General features: G+C 39.5%; 1 protein-coding gene across 11 annotated transcripts in view; it reads left to right on the forward strand.

Annotated features, from left to right (window-relative positions):
- The window catches only part of BRMS1 (BRMS1 transcriptional repressor and anoikis regulator), a 350,478-nt gene that overhangs the window by 179,075 nt on the left and 156,545 nt on the right, over positions 1–14,858 (forward strand). For 6 of the 11 annotated variants that reach the window (XM_086938533.1, XM_086938529.1, XM_086938530.1 and 3 more), the window contains 4 exons: positions 2,179–2,258; positions 3,580–3,676; positions 10,204–10,296; positions 12,673–12,821. In XM_086938533.1, coding sequence (XP_086794659.1) covers positions 2,179–2,258; positions 3,580–3,676; positions 10,204–10,296; positions 12,673–12,821 — 419 coding nt within the window. The remainder of the gene's footprint in view (positions 1–2,178; positions 2,259–3,579; positions 3,677–10,203; positions 10,297–12,672; positions 12,822–14,858) is intronic. The other 5 variants (XM_086938538.1, XM_086938531.1, XM_086938535.1 and 2 more) reach the window with 1 other exon arrangement.

Raw genomic sequence — 14,858 nt, forward strand, 5'->3', positions numbered from 1 at the left:
CCACGCAGCTGACCCCTTTCAATGGCTCGCCTGAGACATCGCATGTGCTGTTTGCCAGTCATTTTGTTTACTTTCAGGGGCTTGAAGCCCACCCATTGCTTACCATTGGTTTGTTTCATTGTCTCTCATTTCCTTGCTTCCCTTTGGTTAGCACGTGCCTACTTCACTTGCTGTTCATGTGTTTGTCCTGCTACTGGAGCTTGGGCCAAGTACTCTTTCCTTGCCTGTGTCCCTCCACTGCTCGTGCTTTTAAAGCTCATTTTTATTTTAGTGCAGCACTCCAAAGGAGTGCCTATTTTTGCTTGTGGTATTGCTTCTGCCCCCCCACCTGGATTGTTTGCCTCCACACACCCTGCCCACTGTCTGTGTTGCTTTGCCCCCACCCTCCCTGTCTGCCACCCTTGTTGCTTTACATCAACTCTCCCTCCCTTCTGTCCTTGTTGCTTTTCCTCAAACCCTCAATTCCTGCTTCCAAGTTCCTTTGCCCCCACCCTCTGTGCCTGCCGCCCATGTTGCTTTGCCCCCACTCGCCCGCGTTGCTCCCAGGATACTCCATAAAAAACTCTTTGACACTTATCTCACCATATATCTGTAAAGTGTTGCAGGAATGAATTATCAGTTGACAAGTTGTTTGCACCAGATTAAGCTGCGTTCAGTAAAGCTGGCTACTTTGGTGATGATAAGTAAAGATAAAATGGAAAATAGATATGTGGACTTTCGGCTATGAGTCGGAACTCCATGCTAAGTGTAATGTTGCGCAAACTTGTTAAATACCTAGTCATTAGGAAAGATGGTGGTATATCTATTGATGTAGGTTATTCTTTCATTCTTAATTACATCCTTCAAATAGATGGGTTCAACGCATGCCGTTGATAACCTGGAAGTTGCCCTATTTTCATCATGCCACGCTTTCCAGCTCTAGATCTTTGATGCCCTGTTGTAACGGTCTTGGCACTCGCTGCCTCACTTTTGGTCAGATGCTCCCCTGGACCCTAAGCGATGATGCTTCAGCAGCTCAGGGAGCAGATGTAGCAGAAATAAGCTGCATAGAGAAATCCCTACACCCAGGGTCTGCAGTAACTGGCAGCAGGATGCCCTCAACCTCATAGTGGGGCAGGGCTGCATAGGGTAACACCGTTGCAGGAACTGTGGTTTCAGGTAGAGTGCTGGATTAACACCACCATTCCTGGTTACGAACGCAATGCTCGAAGCACACAATACAGCCACATACTGATTAGCTGCTTGACTAGGAATAAACAAGCATTGGCAAAGCCAGATGGTATTGTGAGAGCTGTGGGCTTTGTCTATGTTGGCACACATCACGTTTTGCCCTTACAAGAGGTGTTGCAACAATTATTGGCTAATCCTTGGGCAAAACCAGAGAAACCAGGGAATTAGTGAGTGGTATAGTGTACTCTGCTGAGTCAGCCATCCTTACTCGTTCTGCTGGTTTGGAACCTAAGGATTCATAATTTGATAGAAAACCACTAAGCTACATAGGGCTCTTAAGGTAAGGTCCTGCCTCTTAGCATAAGAGAAAGCCACAACATTTATTTGAAAAATAGCTTTGGTTATCGTCTTTGAATCAAGCAGCCTGAAGCAATCGAACAAAGTTGTGTTCTTGGCTTTTGTTGTGAATGTCTTGAGTGCCTAAGGAGGCTTTACGCTGCAGACAGTGACACATCATTGTGAGTATTTGGCAAGTTCCGGAGGGCTAGCAGAGTTAAAAGGGCATGTTTAAATTCACTACAAGCTTGGAAATCCGGAGAATTTGAATTCTAGACCCCTACATTTAGGGCTTTAACCTTATAAAGAACCCTTCAATTGTTGACTCCGTATTATGCATATTGAACTTTTTGTGTCCTCTAACGAATACTGCCAGGCGAGGGAGTAAGAGGATTGTGATTGTATGTGTCTGTAACCCACAGTGCTTTCTTTGCTATTCATTTTCTATATCTGTGCTTTAGCTGACAAGTAGGTGGCTGAGGTATCCACTTTTGTTACTTTCAGATAAATAACCCACTTCCTTATTTATGTTGGCTTTCAATTCCCTCCAGCAACATCACACCCACCTGCCATTCATATATTGTCCACATAATTGCAACAAGAGACTCTTTCCATTATGTGATGGGCAGACTGATGCCAAGGTATCTTGATTAAGGACTGTTTACTTCTCAGGTATCTACAGAGGACTGTGCCTGGAGGTGATCAAGAACCGACACGACTGTGAGCTACAGGGAGCTAAGCAGCACCTTGAGGTAATTAATTTCTCCTCAATGGAACCAAATTTAATTGTACGCCTAACCCCCTTGCAGCATTTAAGATTGTTTCAAAATTTTCCAACTTGTAAATTTTTTTGTTTTAACTTTTAGTTTTAACTTTTATTTTAAATATATGTGTAAATGATTTTTAGGAAACCTAAAATAAGATCAAAACACCACATGTAAACAGATAAGTGTTAAAACAATTTTCGCTTCTCTTTATTCATAAACTCGCAATAAATTCTGCGTTGAAGATGGTCACTGTACTGTTGGAGTCTCCAATTAAATATCCACTTTAATATTGTGAGATTTGACTGCATTTTTAAAAATATTTCTGTGCAAGCTAATTTGGCGTTCAAGAGATGCAATTCCAAATTGTTGCTTTGCTTCCTAATAATTGTGTCTCATGAATCTTGAAAAGGTGGTGTGTCAACATCCAGGAGTCTTTGGAGAAAGTGAACTTTTCCCTGTCACTCCCAGTTGAGTCTTCATTGTATCTTACTGAAACAGATAACTTCTCTGCATCAAGCCAAAGTCAATTTTTGTTTGTTTATAGACACTTGAGATTGCCACTGCCACATTAAAGGTAATGATATAGAATTTTGGAACGTGCTTACTGGTCTATCGTCAGAAATCTAGGAGATGCTTTCTCCCTCCAAAAAATCTGACAGCTTTCAGAAAGTATTGTAGGTATAATACCAGTGTGAGAGTTCTAAATGCTGAGGAGTATCTATGCTTTTTGTTGAGATTTTCAGAATTAGGGAAAGATTGGTCTAATCTGGACAATCTACACCAGAAAAAATGTTCCTATTCCTTATCCTCTTCCTTCATCCACAGCTCCCCCTTCACACTCATCAGAAGATATTCAACCATGTGTAGTCACCATGTCCACAGTAATGAGCGACTTGAAATTGAATTATAGTTTTAGAAATGCTAATTGTTTCTTAAGAGTCTTTTAAAACATGTGAAGACGTAGTATTTCCATGTTTTCATAACTCTATAGTGTTTGCCGACCATACATTTGTAGACCATACTTTAACTGCCGGATTATTGGTGTAAACATGTAGTCAAAGTTATAAACAATCGGTATATTCACTAATATGTTCCTGAATTGCTGCTCAAATTAACTGCCTGGTAGAGGCTTTGTGCAACCATTGTGCAAAACATAACCATTTATAAATGTTATACAAATGCTGCAGAATGACTAGAGATTAAATAAAAAATGTGGGGACTGAGAACTCCACATCTACTCTTAATATGCCTTCTGAGACCTTTTGGACTGCCTTGATTAGCCCTGTATATTTTATTTATCTCCTAGAGTGAGAAGTTGCTGTTGTACGATAACATGCAGAGCCAACTGCTGGAGAGGATTCAGAGACTGGAAGAAGATCGACAGAGTATTGACATTACTTCAGGTGAGCCAACAACTCTTCCTGGTAAAGCAAAAATAGCATTTTAAGGGATTGCCTTCTCGAGAAATGCACCTCATAGTTTGCCCAGAAGGAAGGGCCTAGACACAAACTAAGTATAGCCTAAGATAAACATCTTGGAGCTGACCAGTTTTACTGCTGATGGGGCTTTCAATTCACAAACCCTTCATGCAATGTGATTGCGATTAAAAAAAAAAAAAAAAAAAGCTGGTCAGTGAGCTACTGTTAGGAAGCGATTTGCTTCAGGTAGGAGTACTTCGCTAATGCTTAAGTGAATGTGTTTTTGCAGTATTCATGGAAGTTTCTAGAATTGTGTTGTGGTGGAAAAAAATAATAGGCTTTTTGTAGGATATTATGATGTAAATAAAGTTGTAATTAAGAGTATAAAAAAGATCGTTAATAGGATGGATAGGATAGGTACAACCAGATCAAGTTCCTCCAGCAGAATGCTCCCAGAACAGTTTCAGAAGCATTCCAAACAGAATTTCTAACTGAGTAGCAAGTGCCACAATTAAAAATATACTGTCTGTTAAAGGGGCAATATACAAGAAAAGGATAAAAGAATTAAAAGGGAAATAGTAATAAGAAAGAAATAATGACAGTACAACACATTTCTTCCCTAAGGAAAATTAAGAACAATTATTTGCACATTTAGCAACGCGTCTGACATTCCATACCTTTCCGTCTTATGTAACAATAATATTGCGATTAATCTTGACAATTTTAATAAGCTTGCCAAATTTATATTCTCCTTTGGTAATATATCCAGGTTTCCGTATCCTTACCCATTCTCCAACTGTAAAAGAAGGCACTTTGACTTTCATGCGAATATCATAATTGCATTTACTTTTGTTTTGCTTAATTTCAATTTTCTGAGCTTGTTTATCAATAAGAACTTCCGATTGACAATTCTTCACAGCTTTCTTGAACAACCATGGACACAATTTGGAAATAAGATCTCTACCTCTCAACAAACGTAAAGGTGAAACTTCAGTAGTGACATGAGGTGTTATACGATACAACCAGAGCCTCTCCCTTAATTTCTCCTTCCATTGAATACCAAAATTACGTGCCCACAGTATGTCTTGTTTGAGTACTCTATTCTATCTTTCCACCTGTCCATTCCCTTGTGGTTCATACAATGCTGTAGTCATGTGCCTTATATTGCAAAACTTAAGAAACTCTAACATTTCATTGGACTTGCACTGCACACCATTGTCAGAAATAAGAACTTCTGGATAACCTTCTTGGGCAAATATTTCTTTGAGAAACAGCATTACACTCTCAGTATTGGGATGAGGTACTAACTTGACTTCCGGCCATTTCGAATGATAATCTACTGCCACTAAAGCACACCTACAATCTTGTGGTAAAAAATTGAAAGGTCCTGCAACATCCAAACCCACTTTCTGCCATGGTTGATCCGGCCATTTCACTGGAATTAGGGGAGCAGGATCACATCTACTCATTTTATCACTCCTGATACAATCAGGACATTCTCTGACGACTTTGTCAACAAACCTATTCATTCCAGGCCACCAAAAAACGGACCTAATCAATCTCTTCATTGAAGACACACCTAAATGACTTTCATGACTCGTAGACAAAATGTGATTACGAAGAGGAAGGAGGAATGCACTTCCCTTCCCTCAAGATCAAATCAGCTTCTGTGACAAGTTCACTCGATGCATTCCAATGCAGAATAATTTCAACCGTAATATCACTCTTAGATGGCCTACCTGTCCTGATGTAATCAATAACTTTTCCCAAAACCTCATCTTCACTCATACTCTTCCTCCACATTTCTTCAGAAATAAAACTAAACTTTTCCGAAACTACTTCAGTAATGCCAGCAACTATTTCCTCTTCTTCACACATATCTTCATTAGTACATGGACGTCTCGAGAGACAATCAGCAGTCACATTAATTTTCCCTGGAACATATTCAATGTCAAAACTGTGTTCTTGCAACCGTGACATCAGTCTGGCAATGCGAGCTGTAGCTTTCAGACCACCAAAGGTTTATGATCTGTCCTTAACATAAATCTGGCACCCCAAATATAAATGCGGAAATGCTCGACTCCACAAACACATGTCAACCACTCCTTTTCAATTACTGCATAGCATCTCTCAGCTACACTGAGAGTACGGGAAGCAAATGCCACATTCCATTCTTCCTGTCTTGCACGCTGTGACAACACACACCCCAATCCATAAAGACTCGCATCAACCGTGAAAATGCATAATTTGTTCATACAATATGGTTTAAGTGTTGGTGCGGCTATCATCTCAGCTTTAATATTGTCAAAGGCTTCTTGTTGTTTACTTCCCCAAACAAATTCTAAATTTTTCCTAGACTGTTCCCTCGATGATTCCATTTTTGTAGCAAAGTTTTGGATAAACTTGCTGTAATACTCCCAAAGTCCTGAAAAAGAAAGCAGTTTAGCCTTACAATCTGGAGCAGGTGCTTTTAAAATTGAATCTAACTCTGATTTTTTTTGGGGACTCGCCATCCTTGGGCACAGTGTGTCCCAAATATTATACAGAATCCTGGTATAACATGCATTTCTTACTTTTGAGAGTAAGCACATATTCGAAACATTACACACATTTTTAAGGTGTTCAGCATGAATCTTTGTTACCAGAAAAAAATCAGAATATCGTCCTGAAAACACTTGACATAATGTTGCATGTCCTTAAAGATATGGCACATTGACTTCTGAAAGAGTGATGCCTCTGATGCTAGTCTAAGTGTCATCCTCTTAAATTGAAACAGACCTTGGGGTGTAATAAAAGCTGTCAAATGTCATGATTCTTCTGCCAATTCCACCTGGTGATATGCTGATCTAAGATCAAGTGTAGAGAACACCGTAGCACCTCTCAACATACTCACAACATCGTTTATATTAGGTAGTGGATGACAATCAACCAGTATATTTGCATTAAGAACCCTCAAGTCGATACAGAGTCTCAAAGATTTATCCAGATTCCGTGCAAGAACCACTGGAGAAACCCATTCTGAGGATTCTATTTCCTCAATAACTCCAGTGCTTAACATTTCCTTCAACGCCTCACCCAACTCTTCTCTGACGTTGATGGGAACATTCCTTAGTTTTAGTTTGGCAGGTGAAGCATTTTGTTTAAGTTTAATAACATGAGTGAACCCTTTAAGCTTACCTAGTTTTGCAGAGAAAACATTTGGAAATTCGTTTCCTGAGTCTGTTTTTCCTACACCCTCTTCAATAACCATTACCGGTTCCCTGTTGTGAGGATTCAAGATCATTCCCAACTTCCATTGGTCTCTCCAACCTAATACATTAATTCCTTTGTTAGCAACATACAATTTGATGAAAGCAGACCTTCCTTTAAAATGAATTAAGGAAGGAATGTGCCTAATAAAATCAATGGCAGAACCATCAAACCCTTGAGCAACAATATATGGCGGACACAGTCCTGAATAGATTTTTTCCTACCAAACTTCTCATAGAAATAACTCTCCGTTGCAATGGTCCAAGGGGAACCAGAATCCGCCATGAGCTTACGATCTTCATCCAAAAATCTGACCATGCACTTAGGAGAACTTAATGTTTCCACTTCAATTGCATTTATGTTCACTAATAAAACCACAATTCCACTTTCTTTATGAGAATCATCACCAGATGAATGTTCACATTTGGCACATGTACCCTCGCTGACTTGATTATACCTCACACAAGACACATCACTGTTCTTATTATTATAACTCCTATTCTTGTCAAACATCTTCCTTTTGTCTACTCTACAAGCTTTAGAGAATTGTCCAATTCTCCCACATGTATTACATTCCTTTCCTATAGCAGGACAGAATCTGAATGAAGCAACGTGATTATTGCTCCCACACCTGTAACATATTACATTCCTACTAGAGACTCTTGCCGACTGAGGATGTTTTACAACATTATTCATAGCACATACTTCAGCACAAGTTTTATCACCTTTCTCACCATTTGTACCAACATCTTGTACTTTTTTCATCCGTTTGTCCGATTGTTCAAATGCTTTCTCAGTGGAAATAGTATCATGCAAACTGGGATTACCTAATATCCATAGCTGTTCTTGTGTTTACTTGCTCCTAACATTTACTATGATTTGATCTCTAATCATCTCATCTGTTATAGCTCCAAAATTGCATGAAATAACAAGTGATCTTAGTGCAGTCAAAAAGTCATCAAATGATTCAGACTCTTTGCGCACGGGTGTAAAACTTGTACCGGTTAAAAGCTATACTAGTCATAAGCTTGAACCTAGTCTCAACACGTAACATTGCCTCGTCAAATACTCCCAAATCTCCTGACTTAACAGGAAGAGTCCTAAACACTGCTTGTCTCTCTGACCCCAAACAGTGACGAAAAATATTTTTCTTCCTCTCATTACCCATTCTTTCTCCATCAATAGCTTTTAAGTTAGTCAATCCCATCCTCGTCGCCAAAAATTTGTAAGATTTTATGATGTAAATAAAGTTGTAATCAAGAGTATAAAGAAGATCTTCAATAGGATGAGGCACAGTACAACCAGATCAAGTTCCTCCAGCAGAATGCTCCCAGAACAGTTTCAGAAGCGATCCAAACAGAATTTCTAACTGAGTGCAAGTGCCACAATTAAAAATATGCAGTCTGTTAAAGGGGCAATATACAAGAAAAGGATAAAAGAAATAAAAGAGAAATAGTAATAAGAAAGAAATAATGACAATGCAGCACATTTCTTTTTAGTCTCAGTTGGAAGGTGTCTTTTGCCCACTGTAATTTGCAGGATGTATTGAAGTTACATTTTAAAGGAACTTTATAAGAAATTAAGGGTAGTTTGTTTTTAATTTCTGTCTGTATTTAGAGTACGTTTTACCTACAGGATGGGGTAGCTATATTCAATGCAACACATAGTAGGACACTAAGCAAAAGGGAGAGAAGAGTCAGCATTTTTCAGGCTAATAAGGACAACAAAAGCTGTGACAGATGCCAGTTCACATTTTTACTGAAAGAGCTAAGTCAGTCGAACATAAAATGAATTATTCTTTAAATCATTTACCCCTATGCCTCTGTAGCAGCTGTTATCCAAGTAGATCTAATAGGACTTTCTTTCATATATACACCAAATATGCAGCTATTCGAAAATTTATTGAAAATACATTTTAGACCACAACTGATTTATTTTGTTAATTTGGAGCACCCCAGCTCAATTCTGTTGAGTATAGTCACAAGCCAAGGCATAGCGAGCATACCCGAAAATTGGGAAGTCAGTATCCTTGAAACATACTTTGTGATCTTCTGAATGGTATGAGATTAGAGACAGGAGAGCTGGTGCTTCGTGCTAGCACTTTGTGTTAAGAACAAACAAGGTAATACACCTTTCTCCCTAATCTTGAGTGGGGCATGATGAAGTTAATAATATTTGCACAGCCAAGATGGGAAAGCCTCATGTGATAAAATGGCTAGCAAGTGTTGGTTGGAAATCCCAGCACTCTGAAATTGTTGAATTAATTGTATAGATGCCAAGTGACATTGTCCCAAAAAGCAATGTTGAGCCAACAAATGGATCACTTGCTCTCTTTTGACTCCACACAACCATCCTTAATCGAGAGTATAACGTCCACCCTGAGGAGAGAGATCAGGAGGATACAGGATTTCCCATACTTTTCACATCAGTTTGGCAAGTTTCACATATTTGTGTACTGGATGTATGTGACTGAATGCCTGAAAAACTTTGCTTTGTTTAGTACTTTTACTTTCAGAAAGGATTTGTTTCCGAAGAGAATTTCTCCTTCGTGCATCTTAAACTACACTTTAGTATACTCCTGAGGGTTGTGGTTACATTGTTTGGCGCAAGGGAACATTTATTGGTAAAATCTAATAGGAACGTGGCCGATCCCTCAGCAAACGACAAATCTCTCTTCCTGCCTTGTAATGCTAACTGTTTGAGGAAGCTCTGCTTTCATGATTCTGTTGAGTAATACTGCATGTACTTTGAGGCATTCATGTACTATGAGGGATGCATGTACTGCCTTCATCTCGCTCATAAACCGTAAGCCTTCAAGATTAGTTGTTTGTGATGATCCTGAAAGACAGAGGGTAGACAATAGCCCGAAAATAAAAGGCTGAATGACGATTGTATGTGCTACTCTCTCACAAAATAGTCTCATAAAAGTTAGCATTCAGATTAAAATTATAAAGGGACAGAAGGGTGAGCGTGTGCTGACTGATCCTAGCTGCTTACTTGTAACCTAGACTCTCCACTTCCAGTAGCAACAGGGACTTTGCCTTCCTACAAGATGGCTAAACCATCTTTTTATAGAATGAGCTGTGATACTGCAAAGGACTGCAGGAGAGAACAGAGTAACCTATTACCAATGCTGCTAGTTGGACAGTGGATTAAATATTTTGCAGCGAAGGCTTTCCCCCTCTAGGATGTGAAGCCCTTTTTGATCTATTCCATAAATACCTCTTCTAACCTTTCCAACTCTCCTTCCTCCTTGTCTACAGAGTGGTGGGATGATGAACTGAGAACCAAGAGGAACCGGAAGAAATGGGATCCCTTCAAACCAGAGAAGAAGAAGAAGCCTCCTCTCATCTCTGATATCCTTTGCAGAGTCATCTTTCGTGAGGGGGTTCTAGAGCCAAAGAGACCGCCCTCTCTAGTGATGCATCAATGGCATATACTAACTCTTCATGGATGGGAAGCAGTGAGTGCTCCTCCTCCATAGACTCCCAATATGCATCAAACTCACCTGCCATGATTGTTCTGAGGAAAACCAGAGGTCAGAAGAGTATGGTATCTGAGGGCAAAGCAAGAAAAAATCCCTGAAAACACTGCCTAGACACCCTAAATAGGATTGCTTTAGCCAATGCTTAGTGTTGAACCTCAATCGCCCTCTAAATACAATGGCCTTGAGCAAGAAATGCTCCGCTGTCAATCTGCTTTTCTGGAGAAAGTCAGTTGGGGGGAAACTCTGCCTCGCTGACTCCAGCGCTCTCACCAAAATGACGGGCCCGTCTCCACAACTGAAGCTTGTATGTGAGAAATTTGTAAAGGAGGGTTGTATTTCCTCTCAAGAGTGACGCGCGCCCTCCACTGCCCCTTCTAAGCCGCTGGAGCACCATGCGTCTCGCTGCTGGGAGATGTGGTCTCGCGTCTGTATTTCAGTGTAGGGGCTTTCACTAGGGAATACCCCCCGCCTGAGCCTCTTTTGCTTGGGAGGTGTGTCAGGAGTGCAAGGGAGACAGCACAAGGCCCGCGTGAGGCCTGTTACTAAGGCACCCTGTCAACGCACAAGGTGCAATATTATGAAGACCTCAAGGGGCTTTAACAAATACGGCGCCGGAAGGTGGTTTCAATATCTAAAGTGGCAGTAATACCCTAGAACAATACACACAACAGTACATAGCAAAATTAAGGAAAGCACTTATCTGGCTGCTGAGCAGCGAAGAAAGAGGAAGTGCTAATCCTTGATGTTGCTTACATGGGACTGACTGTATGGTGGTTCTGTTTATTGTTTCAAAGACTCATGGGATTTGTAGTCTTTGAATAAAACATGTTGTTTAAGGCTGCTGAGCGTATTAAATGAGAGAGCAAAGCATACTTTGAGCCCCCAGTCCTCACATAGAATTTAGAAATGTACCTACTTTTTAGAGCGGTATAGCTTTTTGGGCTCAACCATGGGTTTCACACTTGTTTCCAGCGGAAACTGCAAGCAAGCTGGAGCATCAAAATTAGGTTAAATGGACTACCTCGTAGAAAAATGTAAGAAGTATAGCAAAAAATAGTTTTTTTTGATGCAACTCTGCTTTTGCCTGAAAGCTGGGAAGATGGTGAACCTAGAATAGCAAACCTTTTGTTGTCATGTTTAGATAAAAAAAAATGTACTGTTTTTTCCCCCATTCCCCTCCCCCCAAAACAAATGCAATTCAGTTATATTTAAGCTATTTACTCATTGCTCTGGAGGGGAATCCACAAATTCTGGGTACCTTGAAAATTCGCAGGATGTTGGAAAAAAGGACGCAAATTTAGCTTGGAGACCATGTTAGGATTTTTTTTTCTGAAGGCGTAAGCTTAAAGTACCGAACATATGAAAAAGGGGCTCCATGCCATGTGTAAAAAAGCTCCAGCAGTTAAGGAGTTCATTTTGGCACATGTAGCACACAATCTGCTAACTCCTTGCTCAATTCTGATGGAACGTTTATAGAAGTTACATTTGTGGCATTTCATCATCCTGGGTTGGGTGTGCAGGATAGACCTGACAAATGTTTAAAGAATATTCAGCTCAAGCAACTAAGTACTGAAAAAGCAGCATTTTAATAAGCACACTCCACACTAGAACAGCCTATGCCACCTGTTCACAGTGAGTTCTGTCATTGCTTAAGAATTCTTAACATTTTTAATTCTACATTCCCATTCTGTCCTCGCCCTTTCTTCCTCTGTTTATTTGGTTTTGTAAACATCCCATGCTGACCACTGTGGCTCAAAATTGGTTTGCATTTGTTGTTTTGCTTTTTAAACTTCTCTACAGCCGCTAGGGGCCTAGGTCACACCATGTAAATACGCAGAATAAAAGAAACAGGAACCAGTGTTTTGTCTGTTAGTAAGCGCTTCCATTTTTGGTAGTACATGAATATAGGTGCTTGCCAAGAATTGTATGATTTGCTTGAATAGGGAAGCCAGGATTATATCTAGCATTTCCCAGTTCCACAGGTGACTTAAACAGATCACTATTTCAGAAACTAATAATCAATTTATGGAGCTGTCTCAAGTTTTAGCAGCTACATTTGGATAAACGAAAATACCAAGTTTGATTCTTTGTTTACATAAAACTTTAGTGTTGGAGGTCGGGAGGCAGTCTGAACTGTGAGAAGGCTATATTTGAACACTGTCAAGCACTGAATTTTGCACCTGATGTTTCTAATATTTGATAGACTTTAGAGTTTTGGTGTACAGGCTTCTTAACAATCCTGCACGTCCATACATCGTGTACATGCTGAGCGACCTGGACATCTTGGAGGACTGGACAGCAATCAAGAAGGTAGGAGAAAGTGTGAAGAAGCATACGTGCTGCCCATTAAAGCCATGCCGGAGAGCTTCAAGTGGATGCGAGTCCCTCTATCAGGTGACTATGAGTTTAGGGCAGTGAATGGTAGGAGCTTAGAGTGGTGGTTTGTATTTAATGGTTTGCCATTGAGAAAAGGAAATATTTTCTCTTCTGCCTCGATTCAGAGTATAGACTTTAGTTGGCTTAGAATAAAAGGGTGAGGGCGTCTAGTTGTAAAGAATGTCATGTTATTAAGGAAAGAATAATCACTTAATGCTTCAGATAACAGGGTCATGTATTTAAAATGACATATTTAAGAGAATAAGCCTATTTTTGAATTGTAGGATCTTCTTTGATAGTCATAAGCAATTAAGTAATTTCCCGTTGTGTGCATGGCCTCGAGAACATCTTTATATAACTCACGTATATGGGTATGGCATCAATGAATGTTTTTGTCCGTGAATCTTCTCTATAAATCTTTTGAATGGAAGCCGACTGAACTTTTCATTGTTCATGATTTTTCAAAAGAGTTCTCAAAATTTTTATTCATAGAACTGTATTGTAGCATCTTTCAGTAGAAAACAGAATAATACGCCTTTTAGCGAAGGGCAAGATGCGTACATTTAACAGAGAGCAAACAATTGAGTCCATTGGTTTAAGTACCTGGGCGGCACCTCTTATGCCTTGTACTGGCCGTTGCCTTGGCGACTCAGTTCTTTTTACCCGGCTTGTGAGAGAAGTTTTTTTACCTTGACTTAATCATTTTTCTACATTGAAAAGTAATTGAATCTACTTTACTCAATGTCTTTAACATCTCCTGTTGAGTTTCTGACTGGATTTTCAGTCAAAATGCAATCAATCTTTTCCAAATATCCTTCCTGTGAGAAACAGAAGGCTCTGACTGATTGCCCTTCTTGTGATGTGATTGTAGAATGCTTTTATGATTTTTAACTAAATCGAATAAAGTGGTTTTGACTTGATGCACATAAAGCATGCATTGTATGTGTACCTGCCTCTCACTCTGTTACTGATATCTGAAAAAAGATGTCCAAAAGAGCATTGAGAGATGAAGAAGGCATAAGGTTTAGAGGCATGTTTGAAGACAGGAGGGCAGAAGAGGAGAGAAAGAAGTAGAGGAAGCTGGATAGAGCTCCTTCTCAACCAGTCTGTCTCTTTCCCATTCTCTTGAAGTGACCATCACAATATTAGATCAAAGAAGAAGAAATAACATCCTTCTTGTCATCGGATGATGATGTTGAGATCGCAGGCGACGCAGTCTAGGCCACCATCAATGCCAGCTTGCTCATCTTCGAGGCAAGAATCTATGACATCACAGCATCGCCACTTGAGTTGGTGTCAAATGCAATGGTATCATTCTTCTTTTTCGATGTTGAGAAGACCATGATCACCAGCACACATTGCAGTCGTTGACACATTATATGCCGTCGACTGCATCACTGTTGAAGAGAAGTTTGCAGTCGACCACTTCACTGTCTATATCGAAGAGACAAAATATTTCTACTACGATATAATAATTCTTTATGTGATCCAATAAATATGATCTTAAAAGCACAGATAGAAATGACAAAAACCTACATTAAAATCACAATTCATCTAACATAAAATCCATATCTAGTGTTTCATATCACGTCATTAAGATTTATTTTTTAACAGATCCTGAAAATGGGGATGGTCTAAAAGAGAAACAAAGGTATATTGTACAAGATTAGACGCATGATATAAATATAAAATTTCATTTTTATCTGTGATAGGTCATAAATCAATTCAGTAAATAGATACAAGGTTAAAACCACTACATTCTTCAGCCCCACTACTTCCTCTTTATTTGTACAGGTCCAAAAAAAGTAGTTACAGATCAGCAAGCTAGAAGGTCAGAAAATAAGTAAAAGGTTAAAAGACACTACATTCTTCAGCCCCACTGCCTTCTTTTTTATACAGGGCCATAAAAGTTTTGCTACCGAGAAGCAGACTAAAGGGTCAGGCAAAGATTTTAAAAAATAGAGGGCGTCCCAACATTATTTAAAAGTTTACCATTTTAAAATCGGGACAATGTAGTCAGTCCTTTCTTTCTTATACAGCCTGCAGAAAAAAAAA

This window comes from Lissotriton vulgaris, chromosome 9 (assembly GCF_964263255.1).
Source record: "Lissotriton vulgaris chromosome 9, aLisVul1.2, whole genome shotgun sequence".
NCBI lineage: Eukaryota > Metazoa > Chordata > Amphibia > Caudata > Salamandridae > Lissotriton > Lissotriton vulgaris.